At 56.7% G+C, this 15,970-nt stretch overlaps 1 protein-coding gene across 1 annotated transcript in view; it reads left to right on the plus strand.

The window, feature by feature from the left end:
- Positions 1-4,655: 4,655 nt before the first annotated feature.
- The window catches only part of GSR (glutathione-disulfide reductase), a 70,917-nt gene continuing 59,602 nt past the window's right edge, over positions 4,656-15,970 (plus strand). Inside the window, exons 1-4 of the mRNA XM_073542361.1 lie at positions 4,656-5,152; positions 13,642-13,668; positions 14,011-14,099; positions 14,874-14,943. Coding sequence (XP_073398462.1) covers positions 4,697-5,152; positions 13,642-13,668; positions 14,011-14,099; positions 14,874-14,943 — 642 coding nt within the window. The 5' untranslated portion in view covers positions 4,656-4,696. The remainder of the gene's footprint in view (positions 5,153-13,641; positions 13,669-14,010; positions 14,100-14,873; positions 14,944-15,970) is intronic.

Consider the following 15,970-nt stretch of genomic DNA (forward strand, 5'->3'; position numbering starts at 1 on the left):
TCCAGTCCCCACTCTTCATAAATTTGTCAAGCTGCGGTCACGACACCCCTGTTCTGTCCCAGCTCCTTCCATTGTGTCACAGCTGGGCAAAAATGACGCAAGATCGCCAAGTTTTAGGGCTTCCTTGAGTTGCACCAAAATTGTGATTTCTCAAAGCTTTTATGGCAGAACACTGCTGTAAAAGCTTTGATGAATCCGGCCTAAAGTCTGCAACAAATGCCATGTACTGCTGCTTACCCACAGGCACTATTGTGGCTGGTTCTCTGTACAATATCCTGCAAATGACCTCTCGTCTCACTGGTCAGAACGAGATCTAATCGCAGGACGTGGGTTGTACTGGCCCTGCCCGTGGAACAGCCATGGGGGCCACAGACGTGCACGGACAGCACAATGAGCCATTATAGTATTTGAAGCTTTTCACGCAGATCTGTGGTCTGTATGGGAAAAGGATCAGATGTCCTATTCTAGTCTGATTTCGGATTCATGTGATAAGGTCCACAAAAACACCGAACAGCACTCTGATGCCACCCATGCACCACGGCTGTTAGGAGACATTTCTTAAACTCCCTCTTTTCGTTTTCTTATGGAAAAACAAAGAATGTAAAAATTTTATTAGTACGTCCAACTTTCTCAGCAGCAACTCCCAAAATTTCTGTCAGGTCAGTTGTCAGAAATGTCCAAGTATGGACCATGATGCACAGACTGGCCGCTGGTCTCCTGACCCAAACTCAACGGCCTCATGTATGCCAAGGAGAATTTTAGGTTCGGGTCAGGAGACCAAAAGGCCCCTCAGTACCTGGATGTGGGAAACTGGCCTCTTCTCGGCAACAGTGGTCTCTCGCCCTTCCTCATTAACCGCTCTGTTGGCACAGCCGCCATAAACATCTGGTAGCAGCTACATAGACCCTGCGCTTGGTCAGGCATCCGCCAGCTCTGTATGGGGAGAGTGGAGATATGGCATTAGCTTATCTCCAGGCATTTCAATCAGACCACACGATCCTTCTCATCTTTCATAAAGTCATAGATCAGGGAAGCCCTCATACAGTTGTGGCCAAAAGTATTGACACCCCTGCAATTCTGTCAGATAATACTCAGTTTCTTCCTGAAAATGATAATAAAACCAAAGAATTTGTGTTTGCAATCTTCATTTAATTTGTCTTAAATGAAAAAAAATCAAAAAGAATTGTCCTAAAGCCAAATTGGACATAATTCCACACCAAACATAAAAAAGAGGGTGGACAAAAGTATTGGCACTGTTCGAAAAATCATGTGATAATTCTCTAATTTGTGTAATTAACAGCACCTGTAACTTACCTGTGGCACCTAACAGGTGTTGGCAATAACTAAATCACACTTGCAGCCAGTTGACATGGATTAAAGTTGACTCAACCTCTGTCCTGTGTCCTTGTGTGTACCACATTGAGCATGGAGAAAAGAAAGAAGACCAAAGAACTGTCTGAGGACTCGAGAAACCAAATTGTGAGGAAGCATGAGCAATCTCAAGGCTACAAGTCCATCTCCAAAGACCTGAATGTTCCTGTGTCTACCGTGCGCAGTGTCATCAAGAAGTTTAAAGCCCATGGCACTGTGGCTAATCTCCCTAGATGTGGATGGAAAAGAAAAATTGACAAGAGATTTCAACGCAAGATTGTGCGGATGTTGGATAAAGAACCTCGACTAACATCCAAACAAGTTCAAGCTGCCCTGCAGTCCAAGGGTACAAGTGTCAACCCGTACTATCCGTCGGCATCTGAATGAAAAGGGACTGTATGGTAGGAGACCCAGGAAGACCCCACTTCTTACTCTGAGACATAAAAAAGCCAGGCTGGAGTTTGCCAAAACTTACCTGAAAAAGCCTAAAACGTTTTGGAAGAATGTTCTCTGGTCAGATGAGACAAAAGTAGAGCTTTTTGGGCAAGGCATCAACATAGAGTTTACAGGAGAAAAAAAAGCATTCAAAGAAAAAAACACGGTCCCTACAGTCAAACATGGCGGAGGTTCCCTGATGTTTTGGGGTTGCTTTGCTGCCTCTGGCACTGGACTGCTTGACCGTGTGCATGGCATCTGAAAACTTCCAACAAATTTTGCAGCATAATGTAGGGCCCAGTGTGAGAAAGCTGGGTCTCCCTCAGAGGTCATGGGTCTTCCAGCAGGACAATGACCCAAAACACACTTCAAAAAGCACTAGAAAATGGTTTGAGAGAAAGCACTGGAGACTTCTAAGGTGGCCAGCAATGAGTCCAGACCTGAATCCCATAGAACACCTGTGGAGAGATCTAAAAATGGCAGTTTGGAGAAGGCACCCTTCTAATATCAGGGACCTGGAGCAGTTTGCCAAAGAAGAATGGTCTAAAATTCCAGCAGAGCATTGTAAGAAACTCATTGATGGTTACCGGAAGCGGTTGGTCGCAGTTATTTTGGCTAAAGGTTGTGCAACCAAGTTTTAGGCTGAGGGTGCCAATACTTTTGTCTGGCCCAGTTTTGTAGTTTTTTGTGAAATGATCAATGTTTTGCTTTTTGCTTCATTCTCTTTTCTGTTTTTTCATTTAAGACAAATGAAATCATTTTCAGGAAGAAACGGAGTATTATCTGATAGAATTGCAGGGGTGTCAATACTTTTGGCCACAACTGTAGATGGTCAGCCAGTCTTGTTAACATTAATGTGCACGGAGATCTGTAAAGGGTATGTCTCCATTTTCAGGAGCGCACCGCCGCTCTGCCTCTCGGCTTCCTGTAGGGCTCCTGGTCGTGCCACTGCTCCGAATGGTGCTCTCTCCCTTGCCGCTAGCAGTGCCAGTGTGGTGCGTCATTGCAGGAGCCCGGAGGCTGGTCGGACCCAGCAGTCTGGCCAGCGGCTCTTGCCTGCCTAGGTACCCGCCGTCCATTCGCACACTGCAGGCTGCTAATTTAGGTAACAAGCTGTTCACTATGGACATCACTATCCATAATAGACTTAGAATGGGGAGCTTGCTTGTTCTTGGCCACAAGCTTTCCAACTCTCCATAAGGCAGGAGCGCATGGCCAGCGGCTGGTCTTCATACACCTGACTCCGAAGCCTGCGGTTTGCCCCAATACGTGGCCACACAGCGCGGGTCTCCAGACTCCCCATAGATGCAGCCAAGCCCGGGAGAAGAGGATAGGCCCTCAGAAACCAGTCCCCTGAGCCTGCCGAAGGCCCTCTGATGTCATGCGCCCCTTCCTCCCCATGACACCTCACACTAATTCCCACTTCAGGGAGGAAGGGGACCTGGACTCTAGTGCCACCCATTCAAGTCCTGGTCCTCTCTGACGAGGGAATTTACATATTTAATTTCTCAGCGGAGCATTGCAAGGCTTAGGGCTCGCTCACACTGGCGTATAACATGGCCGAGCGCGCCCCAATGTTTCATCAGATAGCACAATGTTATATCATGGGGCAGTGCAGATCTGTGACTTGTCTCATGCCATTGCGGCATGCTGTGAGTGGCTCCGATATTCGGATCACACGCACCCATACAAGTCTACGATCGCGTGTGTAACATCGGACTGCACTTGGATGTCATCAGAGTGCAGTCCGTTGTATCCTTGCAGAAACAATGAAGACGGAGAAATTAAGTTCTCCGTCTTCTCACCTGTGATGTGAATCTCCCATGCAAGAAAATCAGATCAACTCTCACAGTCTGAGCCAGCGTCATGAGCATACTCGGCCCAACTCTCTCACATGAGAGACTATACAGCAGCGACAAGTGGAGGCCACACAATGAGGCGCCACAGTGGCGGGTACGCCGGATTCCTGATGGCGCTATTGCCGTGTGCCACAGACTCGGTGTGAACACGGTCTTATTCTGATGCCTTCTGGGCATGTATGAGGTGGTAGGCTTCTGTAAGAACAGGGGATGACTGTGCCCTAGGTCGGATGGGTCTCCTCTGGCACCGACTATAACCAGGGGGGGCAGAACAATTCCTATTGCCCGACCCTTGTGGCAGGGGCCGCACACAGCCATGGGAGAGCCAGCAGCACGGTGTAATCCGGCAGCAGCAGTCACCGTGACTACAGCCATGGGAGAGCCAGCAGCACGGTGTAATCCGGCAGCAGTCACCGTGACTACAGCCATGGGAGAGCCAGCAGCACGGTGTAATCCGGCAGCAGTCACAGTGACTACAGCCATGGGAGAGCCAGCAGCACGGTGTAATCCGGCAGCAGCAGTCACCGTGACTACAGCCATGGGAGAGCCAGCAGCACGGTGTAATCCGGCAGCAGTCACCGTGACTACAGCCATGGGAGAGCCAGCAGCACGGTGTAATCCGGCAGCAGTCACCGTGACTACAGCCATGGGAGAGCCAGCAGCACGGTGTAATCCGGCAGCAGCAGTCACCGTGACTACAGCCATGGGAGAGCCAGCAGCACGGTGTAATCCGGCAGCAGCAGTCACCGTGACTACAGCCATGGGAGAGCCAGCAGCACGGTGTAATCCGGCAGCAGCAGTCACCGTGACTACAGCCATGGGAGAGCCAGCAGCACGGTGTAATCCGGCAGCAGTCACCGTGACTACAGCCATGGGAGAGCCAGCAGCACGGTGTAATCCGGCAGCAGCAGTCACCGTGACTACAGCCATGGGAGAGCCAGAAGCACGGTGTAATCCGGCAGCAGTCACCGTGACTAAGCAGAGCCGACATCCCCGCCCCCGCAGCTACATGTGCTCAGGACTTCCGCGTTATGGCATTAGTGCTCCGGAGCAGAGGCCTCGGCTCACCCGTCCTGCTGTGCGCACGGTCCCGGGGGAGCAGCCGCTCTGTGCCCGCTCACATCAGCCCCCTGATCCGCTGCTCCGGCCCCAGCAGAGGTCTGCAGGACGCCGCTGCCTCCGTCCGGTCAGCTCACCCCGGCCGCACTGCTTCCCGCAACAAACCGCTTCTCCTCCCCCGGGCACATCTACCGAGGCTGTGCCGTGCCAGCTTCACCATGTCCCAGCCCCGTAACAGGCCCGCAGGCCCGGTGGATGCGCAGAACGCCGGGGTTGTGGGCGGAAGTCACCAGACACGGCGTCCTCACTTCTCATTCGACTACCTGGTGATCGGAGGAGGCTCGGGAGGGCTGGCCAGTGCCCGCAGGGCTGCAGAGCTGGGCGCCAGGGCAGCCGTGGTGGAGAGCAACAAGCTGGGAGGCACCTGTGTGAGTATCGCCGGGGAACTAACACCCATACTGTGACATGGAGCCTGGGTGTAGTCCTTACACTGCCCCCTGTGCACGCCGCAGCCTGCCCTCCTTACACTGCCCCCCGTGCACGCCGCAGCCTGCCCTCCTTACACTGCCCCCCGTGCACGCCGCAGCCTGCCCTCCTTACACTGCCCCCCGTGCACGCCGCAGCCTGCCCTCCTTACACTGCCCCCCGTGCACGCCGCAGCCTGCCCTCCTTACACTGCCCCCCGTGCACGCCGCAGCCTGCCCTCCTTACACTGCCCCCCGTGCACGCCGCAGCGTGCCCTCCTTACACTGCCCCCCGTGCACGCCGCAGCCTGCCCTCCTTACACTGCCCCCCGTGCACGCCGCAGCCTGCCCTCCTTACACTGCCCCCCGTGCACGCCGCAGCCTGCCCTCCTTACACTGCCCCCCGTGCACGCCGCAGCCTGCCCTCCTTACACTGCCCCCCGTGCACGCCGCAGCCTGCCCTCCTTACACTGCCCCCCGTGCACGCCGCAGCCTGCCCTCCTTACACTGCCCCCCGTGCACGCCGCAGCCTGCCCTCCTTACACTGCCCCCCGTGCACGCCGCAGCCTGCCCTCCTTACACTGCCCCCCGTGCACGCCGCAGCCTGCCCTCCTTACACTGCCCCCCGTGCACGCCGCAGCGTGCCCTCCTTACACTGCCCCCCGTGCACGCCGCAGCGTGCCCTCCTTACACTGCCCCCCGTGCACGCCGCAGCGTGCCCTCCTTACACTGCCCCCCGTGCACGCCGCAGCGTGCCCTCCTTACACTGCCCCCCGTGCACGCCGCAGCGTGCCCTCCTTACACTGCCCCCCGTGCACGCCGCAGCCTGCCCTCCTTACACTGCCCCCCGTGCACGCCGCAGCCTGCCCTCCTTACACTGCCCCCCGTGCACGCCGCAGCCTGCCCTCCTTACACTGCCCCCCGTGCACGCCGCAGCCTGCCCTCCTTACACTGCCCCCCGTGCACGCCGCAGCCTGCCCTCCTTACACTGCCCCCCGTGCACGCCGCAGCCTGCCCTCCTTACACTGCCCCCCGTGCACGCCGCAGCCTGCCCTCCTTACACTGCCCCCCGTGCACGCCGCAGCCTGCCCTCCTTACACTGCCCCCCGTGCACGCCGCAGCCTGCCCTCCTTACACTGCCCCCCGTGCACGCCGCAGCCTGCCCTCCTTACACTGCCCCCCGTGCACGCCGCAGCCTGCCCTCCTTACACTGCCCCCCGTGCACGCCGCAGCCTGCCCTCCTTACACTGCCCCCCGTGCACGCCGCAGCCTGCCCTCCTTACACTGCCCCCCGTGCACGCCGCAGCCTGCCCTCCTTACACTGCCCCCCGTGCACGCCGCAGCCTGCCCTCCTTACACTGCCCCCCGTGCACGCCGCAGCCTGCCCTCCTTACACTGCCCCCCGTGCACGCCGCAGCCTGCCCTCCTTACACTGCCCCCCGTGCACGCCGCAGCCTGCCCTCCTTACACTGCCCCCCGTGCACGCCGCAGCCTGCCCTCCTTACACTGCCCCCCGTGCACGCCGCAGCCTGCCCTCCTTACACTGCCCCCCGTGCACGCCGCAGCCTGCCCTCCTTACACTGCCCCCCGTGCACGCCGCAGCCTGCCCTCCTTACACTGCCCCCCGTGCACGCCGCAGCCTGCGGTTTTTGTGCCGATTTCATCTGTGTTTTTACACCTGCGGATTTCTATAATGGAAGTAAAAACGCTGCAGTATCCGCACAAAGAATTGACATGCTGCAGAAAATGAACCGCTGCCTTTCCACGCGGAATTTTCCGCAGCATGTGCACAGCGGTTTTTCTTTTCCATAGCCTAAAATGGTACTGTAAACTGCATGAGAATCTGCAGCGGATCCGCACACAAATCCGCAACGTGTGCACATACCCTTACACTGCCCCCTGTGCACACCTTCCTCCCCTCCTTAGAGTATGTTTCCACGTTCCGTATTTGCTGCGGATTGGACACTGCGTACAGCCGCAGCGTCCAGATGTTACAGCATAGTGGAAGGGATTTTAGGAAATCCCATCTCCACTATGGGTACAAATACGCAGGTGGGGGACCCACGTATACGCACATGTGGCACGTCTTTATAGACCACAGCATGTCTATTTATCTAGCGGAGACGCTCTGTCTCCGCAAGATAAATAGCACTGTTATATGTATAGGATGCGATAATTCCACAAGTGTCAATGAACACATGCGGAATCACCGCGCATACAAAAGGGGGCAGCACTTTGGGTGGAGACGAGTATCTGCTGCGTTCAAAGCGCTGACAATCCAGAATGTGGAGACATACCCTAAGGCCTGTTTCACACTTCCGTTTTTGTGTCCGCCAAACGGATCCGTTTCCGTTTTTTTGACGGAAACTGATGCAAACGGATCCGTTTTTTTTAAAAACGGATCCGTTTTTTTGACGGATCCGCGGTAACCGTAATGGAAGTCTATGGGACAAAAAAAACGGATCCTGCAAAAAATGGCGGATCCGTTTTTTTACGGAAAACAACGGATTTTGACGGATTTGAAAAAACGGAAGTGTGAAACAGGCCTAACACTGCCCCCTGTGTACACCAGCCTCACCACCCTTACACTGCCCCCCTGTGTACACCAGCCTCTCCTCCCTGCACTGCCCCCTGTGTACACCAGCCTCTCCTCCCTGCACTGCCCCTCTGTGTACACCAGCCTCTCCTCCCTGCACTGCCCCTCTGTGTACACCAGCCTCTCCTCCCTGCACTGCCCCTCTGTGTACACCAGCCTCTCCTCCCTGCACTGCCCCTCTGTGTACACCAGCCTCTCCTCCCTGCACTGCCCCTCTGTGTACACCAGCCTCTCCTCCCTGCACTGCCCCTCTGTGTACACCAGCCTCTCCTCCCTGCACTGCCCCTCTGTGTACACCAGCCTCTCCTCCCTGCACTGCCCCTCTGTGTACACCAGCCTCACCTCCCTGCACCGCCCCCTTGTGCACACCAGCCTCACCTCCCTGCACCGCCCCCTTGTGCACACCAGCCTCTCCCTGCACTGCCCCTGCCCCCCTGTGTACACCAGCCTCTCCTCCCTTGACTGCCCCTCTGTGTACACCAGCCTCACCTCCCTGCACCGCCCCCTTGTGCACACCAGCCTCACCTCCCTGCACCGCCCCCTTGTGCACACCAGCCTCTCCTCCCTGCACTGCCCCCCTATGTACACCAGCCTCTCCTCCCTGCACCGCCCCTCTGTGTACACCAGCCTCTCCTCCCTGCACCGCCCCTCTGTGTACACCAGCCTCTCCTCCCTGCACCGCCCCTCTGTGTACACCAGCCTCTCCTCCCTGCACCGCCCCTCTGTGTACACCAGCCTCACCTCCCTGCACCGCCCCCTTGTGCACACCAGCCTCACCTCCCTGCACCGCCCCCTTGTGCACACCAGCCTCACCTCCCTGCACCGCCCCCTTGTGCACACCAGCCTCACCTCCCTGCACCGCCCCCTTGTGCACACCAGCCTCACCTCCCTGCACCGCCCCCTTGTGCACACCAGCCTCACCTCCCTGCACCGCCCCCTTGTGCACACCAGCCTCACCTCCCTGCACCGCCCCCTTGTGCACACCAGCCTCACCTCCCTGCACCGCCCCCTTGTGCACACCAGCCTCACCTCCCTGCACCGCCCCCTTGTGCACACCAGCCTCACCTCCCTGCACCGCCCCCTTGTGCACACCAGCCTCACCTCCCTGCACCGCCCCCTTGTGCACACCAGCCTCACCTCCCTGCACCGCCCCCTTGTGCACACCAGCCTCACCTCCCTGCACCGCCCCCTTGTGCACACCAGCCTCACCTCCCTGCACCGCCCCCTTGTGCACACCAGCCTCACCTCCCTGCACCGCCCCCTTGTGCACACCAGCCTCACCTCCCTGCACCGCCCCCTTGTGCACACCAGCCTCACCTCCCTGCACCGCCCCCTTGTGCACACCAGCCTCACCTCCCTGCACCGCCCCCTTGTGCACACCAGCCTCACCTCCCTGCACCGCCCCCTTGTGCACACCAGCCTCACCTCCCTGCACCGCCCCCTTGTGCACACCAGCCTCACCTCCCTGCACCGCCCCCTTGTGCACACCAGCCTCACCTCCCTGCACCGCCCCCTTGTGCACACCAGCCTCACCTCCCTGCACCGCCCCCTTGTGCACACCAGCCTCACCTCCCTGCACCGCCCCCTTGTGCACACCAGCCTCACCTCCCTGCACCGCCCCCTTGTGCACACCAGCCTCACCTCCCTGCACCGCCCCCTTGTGCACACCAGCCTCACCTCCCTGCACCGCCCCCTTGTGCACACCAGCCTCACCTCCCTGCACCGCCCCCTTGTGCACACCAGCCTCACCTCCCTGCACCGCCCCCTTGTGCACACCAGCCTCACCTCCCTGCACCGCCCCCTTGTGCACACCAGCCTCACCTCCCTGCACCGCCCCCTTGTGCACACCAGCCTCACCTCCCTGCACCGCCCCCTTGTGCACACCAGCCTCACCTCCCTGCACCGCCCCCTTGTGCACACCAGCCTCACCTCCCTGCACCGCCCCCTTGTGCACACCAGCCTCACCTCCCTGCACCGCCCCCTTGTGCACACCAGCCTCACCTCCCTGCACCGCCCCCTTGTGCACACCAGCCTCACCTCCCTGCACCGCCCCCTTGTGCACACCAGCCTCACCTCCCTGCACCGCCCCCTTGTGCACACCAGCCTCACCTCCCTGCACCGCCCCCTTGTGCACACCAGCCTCACCTCCCTGCACCGCCCCCTTGTGCACACCAGCCTCACCTCCCTGCACCGCCCCCTTGTGCACACCAGCCTCACCTCCCTGCACCGCCCCCTTGTGCACACCAGCCTCACCTCCCTGCACCGCCCCCTTGTGCACACCAGCCTCACCTCCCTGCACCGCCCCCTGTGTACACCAGCCTCACCTCCCTGCACCGCCCCCCTGTGTACACCAGCCTCTCCTCCCTGCACCGCCCCCCTGTGTACACCAGCCTCTCCTCCCTGCACCGCCCCCCTGTGTACACCAGCCTCTCCTCCCTGCACTGCCCCCCTGTGTACACCAGCCTCTCCTCCCTGCACTGCCCCCCTGTGTACACCAGCCTCTCCTCCCTGCACTGCCCCCCTGTGTACACCAGCCTCTCCTCCCTGCACTGCCCCCCTGTGTACACCAGCCTCTCCTCCCTGCACTGCCCCCCTGTGTACACCAGCCTCTCCTCCCTGCACTGCCCCCCTGTGTACACCAGCCTCTCCTCCCTGCACTGCCCCCCTGTGTACACCAGCCTCTCCTCCCTGCACTGCCCCCCTGTGTACACCAGCCTCTCCTCCCTGCACTGCCCCCCTGTGTACACCAGCCTCTCCTCCCTGCACTGCCCCCCTGTGTACACCAGCCTCTCCTCCCTGCACTGCCCCCCTGTGTACACCAGCCTCTCCTCCCTGCACTGCCCCCCTGTGTACACCAGCCTCTCCTCCCTGCACTGCCCCCCTGTGTACACCAGCCTCTCCTCCCTGCACTGCCCCCCTGTGTACACCAGCCTCTCCTCCCTGCACTGCCCCCCTGTGTACACCAGCCTCTCCTCCCTGCACTGCCCCCCTGTGTACACCAGCCTCTCCTCCCTGCACTGCCCCCCTGTGTACACCAGCCTCTCCTCCCTGCACTGCCCCCCTGTGTACACCAGCCTCTCCTCCCTGCACTGCCCCCCTGTGTACACCAGCCTCTCCTCCCTGCACTGCCCCCCTGTGTACACCAGCCTCTCCTCCCTGCACTGCCCCCCTGTGTACACCAGCCTCTCCTCCCTGCACTGCCCCCCTGTGTACACCAGCCTCTCCTCCCTGCACTGCCCCCCTGTGTACACCAGCCTCTCCTCCCTGCACTGCCCCCCTGTGTACACCAGCCTCTCCTCCCTGCACTGCCCCCCTGTGTACACCAGCCTCTCCTCCCTGCACTGCCCCCCTGTGTACACCAGCCTCTCCTCCCTGCACTGCCCCCCTGTGTACACCAGCCTCTCCTCCCTGCACTGCCCCCCTGTGTACACCAGCCTCTCCTCCCTGCACTGCCCCTCTGTGTACACCAGCCTCTCCTCCCTGCACTGCCCCTCTGTGTACACCAGCCTCTCCTCCCTGCACTGCCCCTCTGTGTACACCAGCCTCTCCTCCCTGCACTGCCCCTCTGTGTACACCAGCCTCTCCTCCCTGCACCGCCCCCTTGTGCACACCAGCCTCACCTCCCTGCACCGCCCCCTTGTGCACACCAGCCTCTCCTCCCTGCACCGCCCCCCTGTGTACACCAGCCTCTCCTCCCTGCACCGCCCCCCTGTGTACACCAACCTCTCCTCCCTGCACCGCCCCCCTGTGTACACCAGCCTCTCCTCCCTGCACCGCCCCTCTGTGTACACCAGCCTCTCCTCCCTGCACCGCCCCTCTGTGTACACCAGCCTCTCCTCCCTGCACTGCCCCTCTGTGTACACCAGCCTCTCCTCCCTGCACTGCCCCTCTGTGTACACCAGCCTCTCCTCCCTGCACTGCCCCTCTGTGTACACCAGCCTCTCCTCCCTGCACTGCCCCTCTGTGTACACCAGCCTCTCCTCCCTGCACTGCCCCTCTGTGTACACCAGCCTCTCCTCCCTGCACTGCCCCTCTGTGTACACCAGCCTCTCCTCCCTGCACTGCCCCTCTGTGTACACCAGCCTCTCCTCCCTGCACTGCCCCTCTGTGTACACCAGCCTCTCCTCCCTGCACTGCCCCTCTGTGTACACCAGCCTCTCCTCCCTGCACTGCCCCTCTGTGTACACCAGCCTCTCCTCCCTGCACTGCCCCTCTGTGTACACCAGCCTCTCCTCCCTGCACTGCCCCTCTGTGTACACCAGCCTCTCCTCCCTGCACTGCCCCTCTGTGTACACCAGCCTCTCCTCCCTGCACTGCCCCTCTGTGTACACCAGCCTCTCCTCCCTGCACCGCCCCTCTGTGTACACCAGCCTCACCTCCCTGCACCGCCCCCTTGTGCACACCAGCCTCACCTCCCTGCACCGCCCCCTTGTGCACACCAGCCTCACCTCCCTGCACCGCCCCCTTGTGCACACCAGCCTCACCTCCCTGCACCGCCCCCTTGTGCACACCAGCCTCACCTCCCTGCACCGCCCCCTTGTGCACACCAGCCTCACCTCCCTGCACCGCCCCCCTGTGTACACCAGCCTCTCCTCCCTGCACCGCCCCTCTGTGTACACCAGCCTCTCCTCCCTGCACCGCCCCTCTGTGTACACCAGCCTCTCCTCCCTGCACCGCCCCTCTGTGTACACCAGCCTCTCCTCCCTGCACCGCCCCTCTGTGTACACCAGCCTCTCCTCCCTGCACCGCCCCTCTGTGTACACCAGCCTCTCCTCCCTGCACCGCCCCTCTGTGTACACCAGCCTCTCCTCCCTGCACCGCCCCTCTGTGTACACCAGCCTCTCCTCCCTGCACCGCCCCTCTGTGTACACCAGCCTCTCCTCCCTGCACCGCCCCTCTGTGTACACCAGCCTCTCCTCCCTGCACCGCCCCTCTGTGTACACCATTCTCTCCTCCCTGCACCGCCCCCTTGTGCACACCAGCCTCACCTCCCTGCACCGCCCCCCCTGTGTACACGAGCCTTCCCTGTTCGCCGTCGCCTGTGTGCCGTGGCCTCCTCTCTGTACACACGCTGCTCCTTCATTACTCTATACTCCCTTTTGTCCAGGGAACCTCTATGATTCTACACTCTAGTCTCCTCTACCTAGTCTGCCCCTTTTTTGCAGTGCAGCCTCCTGACTCTACACTAACCTGTGTTGGTCACTACACTCCCGCTGCTCCTTCCTCCCTGCCCCCGTCCACAGACCATCACGCTCTACATTGTGGGTTTTCTTGCAGTGACTCCACAGTATCGGTGTGTGTATAGCAATGCCCCATGGAGACCAGTATTTGAGACAGTCAACACAGTGACAGTCTTTGGTCATTTGCTAAAAAGTAAGCCAGAAGATCCACAATGTTCACTGCTGATCGTGTGTCCATTCACATGTGGCAAGTAATGCACCGACATCCCTGACATATGAAACCTCTTCTAGCCCGAACTGGTAGCTCAGCCTGTCCATAAGTTACAGCAGAAGCTGGGTCCGAAATCTCCGGCGCCAGTTGTTTCCTTTTCCAGCCTGAATTAGAGAGCTGCTGCGTTCTTTCAATCTGCCGCACATCACTTTCAGCGTTTTTGCAGTGTTTTCCCACTTATTTTGCTTTTTCCTGTTGCTTTCTTTATTTTTCTAGTGTTCTTTGCTGCATTTGTTTTGAATAAAACTAACCTTCATTAAATGTGTTGTAGAGGAAAAACAACCTCTCCATGTGAACATAGTGTAATGCTTTGTGCGCCACCCTGTCCTATATACTGATCCTATGTGAAGGTATACTTGCATGTGTTGCTACATTTTACTTCTTTTTTTTCTTTTTCCCTTCCCAGGTTAATGTTGGATGTGTCCCAAAAAAGGTAATTTTGATTAGTTCAGTCCTAAAGGTGCCAATGGGTAAAAGGGAGTAAGTTGTTCCCAGAGAAGAAAAGGCCGAGTGTTCTGATACAGCTCGCTAGCACCCTGGGGGTCCCAGCTTCTTCCTGTATTACGTGGCTGGCAGCTGCGGGGGACATGCATGGCGCTTTGCAGACTAGACAGGTGTTTGCCCGTGTCTAAATCTCCATCTGATCACTCAATTTACAAAAGGGGTTGTCATTTGCTGGGACTGTGTGTGGACCCTCAACTCCATCTGTGCTATGATTATTTGATTGTTATTGTTACTCCTATTTGAAATAGTGATATTCTTACATTCTCCCCAGATTATGTGGAATGCAGCAATTCATTCTGAATACATACATGATCATGAAGATTACGGATTCCAAACTTCAGATGTGAAGTTTACCTGGAAGTAAGTAAAGCATGTTCCAGATAGTATCAGCCTATTAGTCTGAAAAATGTGAAAGCTACTGTACATGGAAGCGGGTGAGTTCATATATACACACCAGTGCTGTAGCTGTATGCTCATACTGGATGGAGAGAGGGGAGAAAGCTGCTGCACATGGAAACGAGTGAGTTTATATATATATATACACACCAGCGCTGTAAGCCATATTGTTATACTGTATGGAGAGAGGGGAGAAAGCTACTGAACATGGAAACAGGTGAGTTTATATGTACACACCAGTGCTGTTAGGCGTATGCTTATACTGTACGGAGAGAGGGGAGAAAGCTACTGTTCATGGAAACAGGTGAGTTTATATGTACACACCAGTGTTGTTAGGCGTATGCTTATACTGTACGGAGAGAGGGGAGAAAGCTACTGCAAGGCTGTCTCGTTTATTAGAATACCTGCTGAGCTTGTACGCACATGTGCAAACCTGTCATCATAGACCCACTATCCACTCTTGTGGACATGAGTGGAGCTGGACAAGCCTAACTTGTGTTTCTGATTCCATTGCTGGGTTCCTGGACTGTTGGTGACATATTATCAGTAATCCCCACAACTGAATGGTGACAATGCCTTTTACACTGTGTATGACATGCCAGCATTGTCCAGAATTCCCTTTTATTCGTAATAATTAATAACATCTCAATCTAAAAAATATATTTGCTTCATTTTAGCATAAGTTCTTAGTTCTAGCCTTGTTTTACATAAGCAAATTGTGTGTTCTGATTTTCTTAGGGTTATAAAAGACAAAAGGGATGCATACGTGAGTCGCCTCAATGACATCTATCAAAATAACCTCAATAAGGTATATACGTTACCCATTATTACAGTCCAGTATTTAGGCCTGATTCTGGTATACATGAAGCAAAATAGTCACAGTTTAGAAAATAGTGTATGTAATTAACCCTTTTTTTCAGGATTCTTTACTCATGTCAAATATGTAGTATCGGCCATCTGTGAGCAGTGCAGAAGGGGCTTTTGTTGTTGTGTACCAAGATAATGAAATTCATCAGTGTGATCTATGCATGTATGTGTTACACGTCCAACAATCGTATTGACCAAATTCTACTTTGAAGAGGTTGTCTGATACCATAAACTTCGTCTCTAATTATCTATCTTTAAAATCAAAGCATTTTTTCTAATTGACACTTAAGTACCCCACAGATCCGATGATGTTTCGTTTGAATCTGCCAGAATGCATTGGGGGTCTCAAATGGAACATTATCACTGAGGGTCCCTCGGTGGCCTCTTCTTCCTTTTAAACTGATTGTCCTTAGTGATTGGACTAGTCTGTTCTGCTCTCTTGACTGTTCTGGTACTCAGCGTTCTGTCAGCGTGCTCTGCTCTAAAGCATCTCTGAACGCCTGCAAGTAGAATGCGTTGAAATAGACCGCACATTCTCAGTGTGTCTTCTTTTCTTGCTGGCAGGCTATGGAGCAGAGCGCAATGAGAGAACCCGGAAAAGAAGAGAGGACACACTGAGAATGTGTTGGAGTAGACAACCGGCATACTCTGTGTGTTCTCTTCACTTTCTGCCATTGGGAGAGGCTTTGGAGCAGAACTCATTGCTAGAACGCCAGGAAAAAGAGAGGACACACTTAGTAATAGAGCGGTCAGGAGTGTAGAACAGACCAGCTCCGGGTCTCGGGCTGTATCAGCGAGTCACACGAGTACTGCAGTGCAGGAGACCAACGATCAAAGTAAAAATTATACCTGTCCTACATTGGAACTATGGGACTAAGTGGAAAAAAAAGATTACGTGAAATGTGTGAGAGAAAAAAAAAAAAAAAAGCATTCTCATAATTGGTAACGCAGCATCTCGGTCTATAAAA

This window comes from Dendrobates tinctorius, unplaced genomic scaffold (assembly GCF_039654945.1).
Source record: "Dendrobates tinctorius isolate UK_male_01 unplaced genomic scaffold, ASM3965494v1 ptg000011l, whole genome shotgun sequence".
Classification (NCBI taxonomy): domain Eukaryota; kingdom Metazoa; phylum Chordata; class Amphibia; order Anura; family Dendrobatidae; genus Dendrobates; species Dendrobates tinctorius.